This window comes from Pholis gunnellus (genome assembly GCF_910591455.1).
Source record: "Pholis gunnellus genome assembly, chromosome: 11".
Lineage (NCBI taxonomy): Eukaryota > Metazoa > Chordata > Actinopteri > Perciformes > Pholidae > Pholis > Pholis gunnellus.
Genome location: NC_136538.1, coordinates 8,101,551 through 8,116,134, shown reverse-complemented (window position 1 = coordinate 8,116,134; position 14,584 = coordinate 8,101,551). Strand labels below are relative to the sequence as shown.

The window sequence follows — 14,584 nt, the reverse complement described above, 5'->3', positions numbered from 1 at the left end:
TAGTGAACAACAGCCACCAAGTAATGATTTTGTCACTATTCAGTATCATGTTTCGCGTTGCAAAAATGTATTCTTCATTACAGATTGTGCATTGAAAGCCCATTTGCAACACATTATGTTCTGTAAGTGACCATTTTCCAAAGCATACTGCAGCTTTTCCTTTAGATTAAATGATAAGGGTTTCTTTCATTCCAAGCAGCTATTTATGTTCATATGTTTCATATCGATTTGGTAACAATTTTGATCTCCATTTTATTCTCTTTACCTATGGGCACCTATGGTGATAAGCGGTAATTGCACAGAATGTTTTTGGACCCCTCTTCCCAGAGATCCAAACAGTGAAGGGAATTCACAGAAATGTTGACACAGACACCCAGTTTGTAATAAAACTGCAAGTGCTGTGCCTTCCATAGGCTCAGTCACTATAGGCTCTTTTCACAGCAGCCATTTTACATGTGATTGCTGGGTAAACACAGGTGTCATCCATAACACTAATTATGGCAATGTTCCCTTTAGGTGGACCGGGGCCCTGGTATTGTTTCAGGCCGGCTCACTGGAATGGCTGTGACACATTAAATAGAATGTGAGCGTAATTAATTATATCAATTACACCTGTGTTTACCCTGCTACGACATGTCAAAAATGGCTGCTTTGAAAATGACATGTTACCTCATTTGGCGATAGATAGTGACGTAACAGATATTTATCTGAAGGAAATTGGCAGCTGCATCAACCTCTTTGATGCAAGAAAACTACCAAATGAATGTGGTCCTGTGTATGATATCCATGTTTTCCTAATGTTTGTCTCTGGGTTTGTGTTTCTAACGATGTGGCAACTCAGTGTGCTGCAGAGCTGTTAATGAATATCCAAAGTCAGAGTCTCTCACCGGAACATTACTGTAAAACACTACTCTAAAGACTTTCTAAGGTAAAGCTTGATATCACCCCACAATGATAGAACATAAAATGTTTAGAAAGTTTAATTTAATGAATAACTTACCTCAAGCATTTTTACATCCTGAAATGAACTGAATAGTGGCTCCCTGGAGGGCATAGAAATACAGTTAAAGTCCCCCCCAGACTCATTTGAAGATAAAATACTCAAATAATAAAAATAACTTCAATAAATCTGTTACCATTTCTTAAAATTGCATCTGCTCCTTCTACCGTGCACCTAAATGACAGAATCTATGACTATGCAAGTATTGCTCATTTTAAACTACTGACAGATGATATGTCCTTCACTGAAAAGATCATTCTAACTGTATGTTCTCCTCCAAACTATAATGTCATAAAAGCCTGCATAATATCATCAACATAAGCATCTGAAACTAAGATTTAAGGTAATCATGGAGAAAACAGCCATCTAGTGTTTAACTGTGCTCATACATCCTTCTGTACAGCGAAGCACATACAAGTGGTAACATTAAACAAAATGTATTTTTGGGTGGAGGGGGGCTTAAACAATGTAGAAAACAATGGTGTGTTTTTGGAAAATGTCTTTGGTGGTATAACACATAAAGCAATATGTACTGTAGTACAAAATGCACAAAAATACCCAGTCTTCAAATGCTAGGTCCACGTCAAAAATACATCACTTGTACAGTGAATGCTTGCGAGAGCTGCAGTGTGGCCTCATTCAGTCACAGGGGGAATTATTGTGGGACAGATGTGAGCGATTGTGGACACAATGGTCATAATTCTCCTCCTGGAGAAGGCAGCACTGACAAACTCACAACAGATATAAATATCAGCTTGATTAGGTGGCAGCAACATGCCTTTTCCAAAACAGTTTGAAGAGAAAGACTGAAGACTCGGTGGTTGTTACGGTAAACATACTCCTGTCAGTCAATCTCTGCTTTGTTGCTGTCTACATCAAGTCTCACAATGAACTGCTTCTGCAGCTGCACTTCACCACAAAGAATCTGTCTGACTGCAGTTGATGTGAGCTGTGCTGAATATGTGTGCAACTCTCTCTACAGGAGACATTAGAAAAGCACCAAGCGTGTCTTAAGAGGCAAAGGGAAGCCGTGAAATACAGACTGAAAAAACTGGCCGCACGACAATCAGAAATCGCAGTAAGTTGTTTTCAGATTAGTCTGTGTTGAAATGATGCCACAATATGCAATCTTTCTGTCTGTTATTGTGATATTACATTTGAAAATGAGATTACATCTATGATCAGGCAGCATAATAAACTGATAGCTGCTTATGCCGGACTCAGAAAAAGTCCTCAGTGATAAGGGAGAGCATCATACGAAAATATCGGGAGATCCAGGCCATGCTGGACGAGGACCTGAGGATGACCCTGTCCCACCTGGAGATGGAGGAGCGGGCTGCTGTCTCTGCCCTGGATGGGCTGATGGAAAATAACTTTTCTCTGATCCAGGAGATAGAGCAGGATCTGGCCAGACTCACTGTGGCAATGGAGCAGACTGAAACAAACACAATGGTGATTCAACTTAAAGTCTGGTGGACCAAATATGATTTCAAATTTCATATTTATCTTCTCATTTGTGTATGGGAACTAAAGATGTTACATTATGCTTTCAAAGTTCCTTTTATCTAGCTTTTCTGCTTTTCTTCAGTCTTTCTTTTCATACCCTGAGCAGCAAGACATGGAGACAGTGGACAGGTATGGAATCAAATCAACATTGACAATAATACAGGTGGAGCAGCATGCAGATGATGTTTCTCACTATGGTCTGCCTCCTCCAGAGTGATGGACCTGCTGAACAGGACAGACCCGACCAGTGTGAGCCTGGACGAAGTTAAAGCTGACCAGATCCTCGGCCTCACCAACAACATGCTTCTGCTTATCAGCTCACAGACCCCTATAATCAAGAAACTCACCAAGAGTTGTCAGTTCACACATTATCTCTATAGTGTTCATAATCACAACTTGATCTCTTTTTATTAACTTCCCGTATTAAGGTTGTTATATATGTGTCTCCAGATTCCAGCGAGGTGAGTCTGGACCCAGACACGGCCCACCCAAAGCTGATCATCTCCCCCCGAGGTGACAGTGCCACCTACACAGACACCTGGCAGCAACTTCCTGACCTCCCTGGGCGCTTTGACACCACCCTCAATGTCATCAGCTTGCAAGGATTCAGCTTTGGTCGCCATTACTGGGAGATTGATGTGACTGGGAAGACTTACTGGGAGCTGGGCATCACCTATCCAAACATTCCCCGCAAGGGCACCACTGAGGACTGCTGGCTGGGCCGGGGGGACGAGTCCTGGTGTGTGGAGTTCTTTGATGGGGAGTATACAGCCTGGCACGGAGGTGTGCCCCATCAGCTGCCGTTAACACAAAGCTTCTGTCGGATTGGTGTGTTGTGTAGTTTCCCTGCAGGGTTGGTGACGTTTTTTGAGGCAGACAACATGACGCCATTATTCTCCTTCTGTGCTGGAACCTTCTCAGACTGCCTCCACCTGGCCCTGTGTCCTGGCCATGACCACAATGGCACCAATGCTGAGCCTGTCGTGATCTGTAATGCTCCGTCTCCTTCCAGTGATCTCTGATTAGTGGCTCCACAGAAAAGTAATTCCTTGCTAAAGCACCATTTTCTAATAATGCACCAATTGTAAAGGTTTATAATTAAACACTAAGAATCTACAGCTATGCTAGCAGCCCCTGTGAGGCTTAACACACAACGTTTTGAGCTAAACGCTAACATCAGAATGTTCACAGTCACGCTAACATGCTAATGTTTAGCAGGTACAATGGTAATCATAGTTTAGCATGCTAACAATTGCGAATTAGTACAGCTAGAGCTGATACAATTTGTTATCCAGGAATTCGGTCATGAATAAAAAGTCTACAGGAGAAATTAAATGTCTGATCTGATGATGGTGCTACAAGAAGTCAGCAGAGCAGCAAAGTTGTTGAAATGTATCCTGACCGGATATGGATGTCTGTTCCAAATTTCATGGCAAGCCATCCAATAGCTGCTGAAACATTTTTACTTAAACCCACAAATGACAAACACATGGTGTTGCCACAATAAAAGTAGGATTCATCCTATGGGGACCATGAATGTATGTGCAAGTCAGACAGTAGAGGAAATGTCATAACACCAAAGACATCAAAATTCATCCTTTGGACACTGTGGACATTTGTACAAAATTTCATATATTTCTATGAAAGTCAAATCTGTCATCTTCATGGTAGCTCTACAAGAAAAGCCAAGGGATCACCAAAGTCAGGAGGATTAATCTTCTGGGGACCATGAATGTCTGTACAAAGTTTTATGGCAATCCTGTTTGAGATATTTTAGTCTGTATTAGTGAATCTGTCAGCTTGTGAAATATCTGGCTGGCTGGTGTTTCTCCTTTGTATTTGATAATAATACGTTATAAATGTTAAAAATCTAATTTTACAAATACTTTTGTGTTTCCCACTTTCTAAAATTGAATAGCTCCTCTTTGAAATGATGGAATGCATTTCAGGTGACATAGAGGCACAATATGATGAAAATGTCTAGTGGGAAGATAGTTCTCAGAAGAAATCGTGTTAAAGGGGAACACTACAACTACAACACTTCTATCAGTGCTGCATTTGTGTAATGAACTTTCAGATGAATTTACAGAAATATTACAAGCCCGTCGTTAAGTTCATTAAACTAAGAAAAAGGGTCCATGTTTGGTGCATATTGAGTTTACAAATTGACAGAAAAAAAGACAAAATCTTGTTTAAAAAAAGGTTTCAGTTTTACTTGAAAGTAACAGTTACTGATACTGTTATTGAAGTACTGCTATTGTTTATTTGATTGAGCATACTAGTATTACATTTGACTGATTTTGTAAATGTATAAAGAGATCTAAAAGAGCACACAGTACTTTATCATGAAATGCACCTTGTGTATTTGGATCCAAAGTCTGTATTCAGACAAACAATTGGCTTTGCAAATATGCCCTCTGAGCCGTTGTGTTGCATTTGAGTACAACGCTTTTTCCAATTAAATCAAAACTCATTCAAATGAATTTCAATATAAAAACTGTTTCAAGGGTGGAAGAGACAGTAATCTTGATTTTTTTGCAGCATATATTTGTCCATTTAAAGTGTTCCCTAACATGAGCTATTCTTAACTAAGAAAAAAAATCCAAGAGCACTGTTAAAATCAATAATTGTGAGTCAACAACAGGGACGGTATAGCAGCAAAGCCTGCCAAAGGTTAGTGCACCTACACAAATGTTTTAAAAAGGGTGAGTGATCTACCAGACTGTGCACTCTCCTGGATGTCCTCTGATCCACTGCCATCATGAACCTAAAGCTCCTCTTCTTTTGCCTCTTCTTGGCGGCGCTCATCGCACCTGCTGAAGTATGTATTCACTGTCTTTATTATTGTGCAGCAATAAGCAAATGTATTGGCTCTTATTTACAATGTTTTTTTAAGGCATTTCGCTGTGATTAAAATTCAGTCGAGCTTGTTGTGAATTTACTACATGTGCAACTGCACATTCTCTTTTATTATTATGACTCTTATGTGGTGCCATCAAATTTGTATTCAGCTAAAACGCAAAAAGCACAAACACCATGAGGGTCAGGGACACGGCAAAAAGAAAGAAAAGGTTGAGGACATATTGAAAGGTAAGTGCTTCTTTTTATTCCTTTTATAATGTTTCATATATGGAGCAATATTTTATATTTAGTTTTATATGGTAGAGCAAGAGGAAGACAACAATATAGACAACAATATATATACACATATATATATATATATATATATATATATATATATATATACATATAAATATTATTAAGGAAATGATTATGATTTCAGACTTGTTCTTTGAGATCGTGGAGGGAGCTGGGGATGATGATGATGATGACGATGACCATAATAATGCAGACTGGGTTTTGGAACTTCAAGAGCCAGATGGTGAGAGAGTTAGTTAACACTTTGTCAAACTCTTTATAAATATCTGTGTAATGTCACCTGTTGTCACCTCATTCTATTAGAAAGCTCTAATCTAAAGCTCACGTTCCCCTCTTCACTCTTTTCATTTCTTAGGCCAATGCGACCCAAACCCTTGCCTCAACGATGGAGTGTGTGAGCCGAAAGGCAAGAGGAAGTTCAAATGCGATTGCCCCAAACCTTTCAAGGGAAGGAAATGCCAGAGAGGTTTGAAGAAACAAACATTTTTTGTTGTTGTTGTTGTTGTCAGACCGGTCATATATGCGCAATATACATATAGCAAAAATGAATTAAAACTATCGTGCTCACATCTCAGGTCCCAAACGTTGTAAAAGAGGTCGATGCGGGCGTGGTGAATGTGTGCTGACTTCCACTCCCCCGTTCTATGAGTGCAAATGCAAGGAACCCTTCCAGCCTCCACGCTGCACACGCCGTAAGGAGTAATTCTTTGTCCGATTAACACAGAATTCCTCTTTTCCATAAGTTTCTACAGATCCCGAAAGCAAGCTTTCACTGTCAACTGTTTTTCTCCAAAGTGTCACTGTGTGAGCCCAATCCATGTAGGAATGGTGGACAATGCATCAAGGATGGCACTGACTTTGACTGCCTGTGCCCTACGGGGTTCAGAGGACGTTTCTGCCATGTTGGTAAATTCTACTCCCTGCATTATTGTTTTCCTTTTCCCAGTCCAACATATGCATCATCATAACGCATATACTGACTGAGTGAGGTACATTTCTTAGGCCCGAATGACTGCTATGTGGGTGACGGAGAGTCGTACCGCGGCAATGTCAGTGAAACGGATGACGGCAATGAATGCCTCTACTGGAACTCTCACTTCATCCTGGAGAACGGAGCTGATCCCTTCAACTCCTTCGAGGACAGTGATGGACTCGGCCCTCACAACTTCTGCAGGTCAGGAGAAAATAAACAAGTGCATTCAAGTAGCAGCGGACACCTACAAGAGGACGCTCACTCACACATTTTCTATGACACAGAAACCCAGACGGAGACGAGATGCCCTGGTGTTTCTTCAGACGAGGCCGCAGGTTGTCGTGGGACTACTGTGACGTCACAGAGTGTCTTCAACCAACAGGTCAGCTGCACAGCATCAGGCAACTTTACGATGATGAGTCAACAAAAATTGTTGTTATCTTCAGTTATCTTTTTGTGCATGTGTTTTCAGGTGTGGTGCCAACGGAAATTGTCCCTACAGACGCTAATCCCACTGCTCCCACGTCCCGTCCTACAACACCTGAACCCACAGTGACCCCCAAACCGACAGCTTCCGAACCGACAGCTTCCGAACCGACATTTTCCAAACCGACAGCTTCCGAACCCTCTACGGCTGGGACGCCCACCCAGGCTCCACAACCTTCTCCCACACCCACTGACGTTCCTCCCACTCCCACCGTTCCACCGCAACAGTTTGCCACCTGTGGGCAGCCTCAGCCAAAAAAGAATGTTGCCCGAATTTTTGGGGGTCTGAAGGTCCCTCCCGGGACTGCGCCATGGCAGGTGTCCCTGCAAGTGAGACCGAAGAACTCCAACCAACCGTTCAGACACACGTGTGGAGGCGTTCTCATCGAGAGCTGCTGGGTGCTGACAGCTGGACACTGCAGGTAAGCACTCCTAGGTATCTAAAAATAACAATACATAAAACATTGGCTGATTATAGAATAGCTTTCACATGTTGTGTTAATATTAATGGAATGCTGTGTTGTTTGCACAGTGAACAAATGAAGGACATGCAGGTGGTTTTGGGAGGTCTGTCACTGGATTTAGAGGAACCCACAGAGCAAGTCATACAAGTTGAAGAGGTTATTGTACATGAAAACTACAGAGAGACTCCTGCAGCTGTTTACAACGACATAGGTGATCCATGTGACTCTCTCGTTTAATATGAAATAAGCAATGATATTACCGACAATATTAGAATCCTTTTGAACCTTTTTAGTTAAAAGGATGGTATGTGAGAGTCAAATAGCACCATTTGTATTGATAAGAAGAAGAAGAAGAAGAAGAGATGTACAGTATTCATAGTCCATGAAATCAATTCTAAAAATAACTTTTATCCAAACTGCATTCCCAAAGCCTTGTTGAGGCTGAAAGCCACTGATGGAGTTTGTGCCAAAGAGACCCAGTTTGTGAAGACAGCCTGTCTGCCTGATGCCCAACTGCCTGATGGGATGGATTGTACAATTTCTGGATGGGGTGCCACTGAGGACTGTAAGGCCACATTTGCATATTCACCCACAAAATAAGTCATCTTTCATTTTTGTTCAGATCTTTTGGTTTGACTTAGAGGCACTTCAATGTAAAATGTTTGGTTTTTTTTGTCGTTTATTTTTTTCCACCTTTTCTCTGCAGCTCAGTATGGTTCCAACCACCTGCTGGAGGCCAATGTGATGCTGATCAGCCAGGAAAAATGCTCTGAACCCAACATTTATGGCAGAGTCCTGGATAATACTATGTTCTGTGCTGGCCACCTAATGGGAGGGGTGGATTCCTGCCAGGTTAGTAGAGGAACTGTGCACGCTATCATTCAAAATACCTGCATGTCTTACAGTAGATTGTGAGCATTTGCTATCTGGTGAGCTGTGTGCTCTTGTTTCAGGGGGACTCTGGAGGACCACTGACTTGTGACCAGAACAATGCCAAAGTTATTTATGGTCTGGTGAGTTGGGGGGACAAATGTGGAAGGAAGAACAAGCCCGGGGTCTACACACGGGTCACTAACTACCTGGACTGGATCAATTCAAAGACTCAAGCAGCATCTTCATAAGCAGCTTGGCAGCACCATGCCGGTGGAGCGAGTCTTACTCATCATGATTAAGCTTTTGGGTTTTGTGCAGTTCCTGCTATTTTGCTTTTCAGGTCTACAACATCATTTATCAAAACCCAATGCTACTTAATACAACCTTCTTAAATAATAAAATCTGCATTGTTATTTTAGTTTAGTATACTAAAAATTAGGAGTGTGTGGAAATTACATATATTTGAAATGAGACTGCCCTGAGCCCTTTGAGGGGAAACGTGTCATATTATATTATCAATCAAGCACAGTATGTCTCAGTGGCAGATATTTCATCATTCCTTGGATGGATTAAGTTGAGTGCATCAGTGATGACACAGCATGAAAAGTGAATGTATTGACGGTATATTTAGACCATGCTAATAAATGCTTCAAATGGCTGTTTACTTCAATCTTGGGTGTCTCTTTGTGCTGTTCTGTGCCTCATGTCTTCCCTGTGTGTCCTCACCCGGGGCCCAAGGGTAGCAGAGCTCATGGTCGCCCCCCTGATCAGGATAAGGAGAGTCATAGTGTTGGACTGTTTATTTACAAATGTATTAGCTGCCTGTCCTCCTACAACTCTGTAGGGCCACTGACATGTGAGATTAAAGGCACGCACGTCCTCCATATAGTCTGGGGAGCTGAAGGGACGGTTGTACAAAGGACGAGCCAGTGCAGTGGTTTACGCACGGGTCATTTGCTTCCTGAACTACATCAAGTGAAACATGAGAGCTACTAAGCTGCTGACCGAATAGACTTCACCACAGAACAAAAGTGTTGTTGGAGGTTTCACCCGATACCACTTGATGAAATATTTACTGTACATGACACTGAAAATGTAACATAGAAACGATTAATTGATTATTAAATAGTTGTTAAATATAGTTTATATAAAATTGATCAAATATTTCTTATTTCTGATGTCTCTGACAAGCCAAAATTAAATATTACTAATTCAAAATAATCATTTAATTTGTGAGTTTTAATAAACAAGCGGGGGCATTTTCAGCACAATAATACGAGGGCTAATATATTATAAAGTCGTGAATTGTATACCACCTTAACAGAAGTAACAACACAGGAGAGTCAGAAGGTGTAAAGAGAACTCAGTCAGTGTATACACATCTACAAAGTCCAGACAAGAGGCCTAATTAGACAAAAAAATGAAAGTAGCTGTGTGGTTGAACCAGACTTTACTAAATAAACCAGAGGTTCATAAATAACAACAATTTAAGAAGTCTAGAATCCAGAAAAGGTTAAAGGGCTTTTTTAAACCTCATCACACCTACATTTAAGTGTCATGTTGCACCTTTGTCATAGACATTTTGGAGACTAAAGTAGTCCCAAAACCAGACACTTTTCAGTTTTATTGTTTAAGTGTCAGAAGAGGTCTAACTAACCTATATAAGATGTGAAGTTATGTGAAGAATAAACATTACATTACATTACAGTCATTTAGCAGACGCTTTTATCCAAAGCGACTTACAATGTATGTAATGTACAAGTGTATTCAACATAGGTATTCAAGAGAACTACTAGTCACCAGAAGTCATAAGTGCATCTGCTTGTTTACACAAGCATCTAACAGCATAAACCAGAGCAATAAATGGTGTTTTTGCTCAGTAATTAAGAGAATACGGTTTTATTAGTGAGGGAGTTTTGTGAAAATTGTAAAAATGCTTATCAGCCTTCAACGTTGCAGCTGCAGGTTTTTTTTTCATCACTAGATGCCGCTTGATCGTACACCCTGATGACGTCACGTTTGAAAAAACCCAAACCTCCCCGAACAAATAGCTCCCTCGCCGGGTGCGGTAGCGCGCGCCTGTAATCCAAGTTACCGGGAGGCTGAGGCTGGAGGATCGTTTGAGCTCAGGAGCTCTGAGCTGCAGCGGACTATGAAGATCGGGTGTCTGCACTAAGTTCGGTATCGGTATGGTACTCCTGGGGGAGCCCGGGACCACCAGGTCGTCTAAGGAGGGGTGCACCGACCCAGGTCGGAGACGGAGCAGGTCAAAGCCCCCGTGCCGCTCAGTAGTGGGATCGCGCCTGTGAATAGACGCTGTAGTGCAGCCTGAGTAACATAGCGGGACACAGTCTTTTTTACAAACAGCTGATACAACAACAACAGCATGTTTACATGTTACAGCAGCTTCATCACTGCTTCTTTATATTCTAGTTCCCGTGAAAACATTCAGAAATTGTATTCGTTTGTCCTACAGCGCCTCCACCTGCAGGAGAGGAGCGATGAGCATCAATCACAGTCAGTGCAGCACCACAGATACAGCGAACTAACGGGGCTTTCTTTATGACGTTCAATGAACTTGGTGGAGAGGTGAATGGTCACAAACAAACACTTTTATCTTTGTTTTTCTATTCAAATAACAAAAATATGTCAAAAATCTGGATCACAAACATTTCTAAAAGTGTTTTTCTGTCTTGTTATGATCATGTATATTACTAGTATCAAGCCATGTCATGTGTATGTTTCTGCTTCATGTGGTTCATTTCCAAAAATGTTGGACTGTTACTCTAGTATACGAGTGTCCAGAAAGAGGCTAATGTGATGTGAAATACAACAACAGCCCTGTAATATAAATGTTCAGTTGTTGTTTCTTGTGTGTTGACCTAATGGTGTTTTTGAATTTCAGTTACAGTGAATTGATTTATGAATTTCAGTGTTTCTTGTCTGTGCGTAATGATCGTGTCATCTGTGTAATGAGACGACTAGAGTCATTACTGCAGCACTAGTTTCACTTTTACCAGATCCAGCCAGGGGAACTACAGCACGTCTGACATTCAATGTAACTTAATGTGAGCTAAAATGGAATAAACATTGAAACGCGTTAAAATACAGAGCGTCATCATTGAGTCTTCAATCTTTGTTCACAACACAATTAGGGTTTCCCTCCAAATTCACTCTTTGGCCCCTTCTGTGTTTACATGGCAATCCCAGGGGTCCTTAATCCAGAACATGGTGAGCGGCTGCGTGTTTAGTCCATTCACATCGATGCATGGGTTTAACATGGGGTAGAGAGGCTCTGTGCACTGCACACAGAAAGAGTGGAGCAGGGTCATGGCGTCAGCGTCGTAGAATGACAGCTCCCCCTTCTGGAGATTTGCCAGTATGCCCAGCTTTCTGACTCTCTTCCCCACTGACAGCTGCTTCTCCTGGGTGTCATGGCATGCCAGGTACTGTCCATCTCCATGGTAGATGCACCAGGATGTATTGTTCACACCCAGGCTGGAGGAGCTCTGACTTGGTGCATCTCCTTTATCGACTGGCCCGGTGGTCACACCCACTAGCCAGTAAGGTTTCTCCTGAACAATGACCTCCCAGTAGTGCCTGCCAGTAGTAAAACTCTCCTGAGCGAGGACGCTGTACTGGAAGTCATATAGCGGAGGGCTCAGAGCTTCACTGACAGGCTGCCTTCTCCAGCACACCTGTTTCCTGTCCTGGGATATTTCCAGTTTTGGATGTGCTGACTTGGAGTCCAGAGCAGGAGAACTTAGACCTGCAAATACAAATCTACATTCAGAACACAACTACAGAGATTGCGATTAGATTGCAAATTATAGGATACTAACATGACCACATTCGTGGGAAGTGTTGGGACAGAGCCACTGAGAGGTCATCCACCAGCTTCTCCACCGTTCTCAACTTCTCTAGGTCACACAGATCCGTCTCTACCTCCGGGATTGGTGCTAAATCCAAAGGGCTGCTACAATAAAAACTGAAAAGTATTAAAAAGCAAAAATCATACCGCAAAATAGAAGTTAGTAGAGAAAAAGTATAGAGCGTCGCTACACTCACCAAAGATTCTGTGCTGTGATTTGCTGTTGAAAATAAACAGGTCATGTGTTACTGTTCGTATTTCAATCGCAGAAAACATTTTAGCTGCATTTGTACTTTCACATGATCACAATAACACACCATCATAATAATAGGTAACCTACCTGTAGGAATCGCAGCTCAGTTTTCTCTTTGAGGAGTGATTTGCTGGAGGCTCTGAGGCTGTCTATCTCTTTGATCTGAGCCTCCATGTCGCCCCTCTGGGCCTCCAGCCACTCTGTCATGTACGTCTCCTCTGCGTCTATGATCTGCATCATCAGACGCTCATCACCATCCAGCACTACGCGGATCCTGCTGTACTTGTCCGAGATTCTTTCCCTGAAATCTGCAGCAGACTTCTATATAAAAAAAATACAACATTATAAAAAAAAACACATACATACAAGAGGGGATTCTGCAAATAAAACAACAGAATGGTTAAAAGGAGGTATTTCATATTGCCTGTACCACTGTCTGTGTATACAATGACTCCAGGTCCCTGATGGCGTGTTCTGCTTCACTTCTCCTCTTCAGCAGCTGGCTCATGGTGGTCTCTAACATGCTCTAAGTACAGAAATACAACAGGCCTATTCAACATGAAACCCCTGACAGAGAAATAAAGAAATAATCACGACATTTACAAGAAAATAAAACCCACTAGTCAATGATAAAACACTACTAATATCCACCTTGAAGTCTGCGTAGGCCTCACGGAGTTGGAGCGCTTTGTGGTTCTTGTGCATGCCAACCAGGAGACACAGACAGCACACGGGGACCCTCTCCTCCATACAGAAGAGCTTGAGCTCCTCACGGTGCTCCCTGCACTTCAGAGACAGCGGATCCCCCGTCACCTCCACAACTGTGTGCTCCCTCAGAGCAGACCTCTGCTGGTGCAGCAGGGCGTGAGCCTGGCACAGTGCGGCGTCACAGGTCAGACAGGTCCTTATGGCCACCGAAGGTGTCTCTATGCAGTGGTCACAGTGGATAGCTGAAGATGATGTGGTTGCCCTGCTTGGTGTTGTTGTCCATGGCTCTGTTGCTGATGGCCTGTTGGTGGTGAATAACTTTACTTTGGTCTGAAGGCTGGTGTTTGTCTCCAGCGTGAGATCAGAGGGGAGGAATATCTGACACTCTGGACAGAAGAAAGGCCCCTCATCAGACCCCTCTGTTTCCCAGACAGCCTGGATACAGGTGAGACAGAAGCCATGTCCGCATGGCAGCGTCACAGGATCTGTGAAGAAATCCTGGCAAACGGGACACTTTAAAGTTTCCACGACAGTCCCCATAGCTCTGCTTGCACCTGCTATGGCAGCTCAGTGTGCACTGTGCTCCTGGCCTTTCTCCTCATGAATGTTTCACAAGCCTCTGTTGGCATGCACACGTCACTCATGTGCCCCAGTGTCAGGTTACTAAAGATGAGATGATATCTTCCATGAGCTGATTCAAGCCATTGACTCTCAGGAGACCACACACAAGTGAATGGCACATTTCCAACAAACTGAATCAAGTGGATTCAATTACCAATTATGTGTTCTATAGTCAGCACAATTTAAATTCAATCAAATGAAACTAATTCATTTTAGTGTGAAAATCAATTCTTGACCTTTGTGTTCAGTAATTTGACAAAATAATCTGAACTCAAGGTCCACTTATTTAGCTTTATTAGAAGCTTTCAATCACATGTTAAGGTCATCAGTAAATTGAGTTTGGTGGAATATCATGACATGAGTTAAGTTAAGTGAACCTTGAATTGAGATTATTCAGTGACAGTTCAAAGCAGTTAGAGTATATAGTTATTCAGATCAACACTCAACACATTTAATGTAACATATGTTACATTAAACTGTTAAATTAAAGGTGTCTACTTTTATTTAAGAGCAGTTGTGTTTAAGGCAATAAGAGAATCAATATCTTCATTAACATGTAGCGTTATCTCATGTTAAACAATAATTAACCATTTGTGTTTGTCTTTTACAGTATGCTATATGCACTTAATTGTGTGTAGATCTTTTCAAGTAATGCAGCAATTTGTTTGTT

The 14,584-nt window shown here is 42.0% G+C and overlaps 3 protein-coding genes across 3 annotated transcripts; 2 read left to right on the top strand and 1 right to left on the bottom strand.

Annotated features, from left to right (window-relative positions):
- Window positions 1-1,967: 1,967 nt before the first annotated feature.
- On the top strand, window positions 1,968-3,743 carry LOC306702952 (putative E3 ubiquitin-protein ligase TRIML1; the record flags this gene model as incomplete). The annotated part of the gene is made up of 5 exons (XM_079168720.1): window positions 1,968-2,078; window positions 2,225-2,452; window positions 2,589-2,635; window positions 2,719-2,861; window positions 2,957-3,743. Coding segments are annotated over 5 exons (1,101 nt in total), but the record flags the coding sequence as incomplete, so codon positions are not given.
- A 1,524-nt stretch (window positions 3,744-5,267) lies between these two features.
- LOC306703537 (hyaluronan-binding protein 2-like) lies at window positions 5,268-9,316 on the top strand (the record flags this gene model as incomplete). Its single annotated transcript, XM_079169535.1, has 13 exons — window positions 5,268-5,327; window positions 5,518-5,596; window positions 5,790-5,888; window positions 6,021-6,131; window positions 6,241-6,357; window positions 6,461-6,571; window positions 6,668-6,839; window positions 6,923-7,020; window positions 7,111-7,546; window positions 7,657-7,799; window positions 8,019-8,153; window positions 8,295-8,440; window positions 8,542-9,316. The coding sequence occupies 13 exons, from the start codon at window positions 5,268-5,270 to the stop codon at window positions 8,707-8,709; spliced, it is 1,875 nt and encodes a 624-aa protein (XP_079025661.1). The 3' UTR covers window positions 8,710-9,316.
- A 2,315-nt stretch (window positions 9,317-11,631) lies between these two features.
- LOC306703532 (E3 ubiquitin/ISG15 ligase TRIM25) lies at window positions 11,632-13,833 on the bottom strand (the record flags this gene model as incomplete). Its single annotated transcript, XM_079169531.1, has 6 exons — window positions 11,632-12,230; window positions 12,304-12,437; window positions 12,530-12,552; window positions 12,673-12,906; window positions 13,016-13,111; window positions 13,237-13,833. 6 exons carry the CDS (start codon window positions 13,831-13,833, stop codon window positions 11,632-11,634), a joined length of 1,683 nt encoding a protein of 560 aa, XP_079025657.1.
- Window positions 13,834-14,584: the final 751 nt, after the last annotated feature.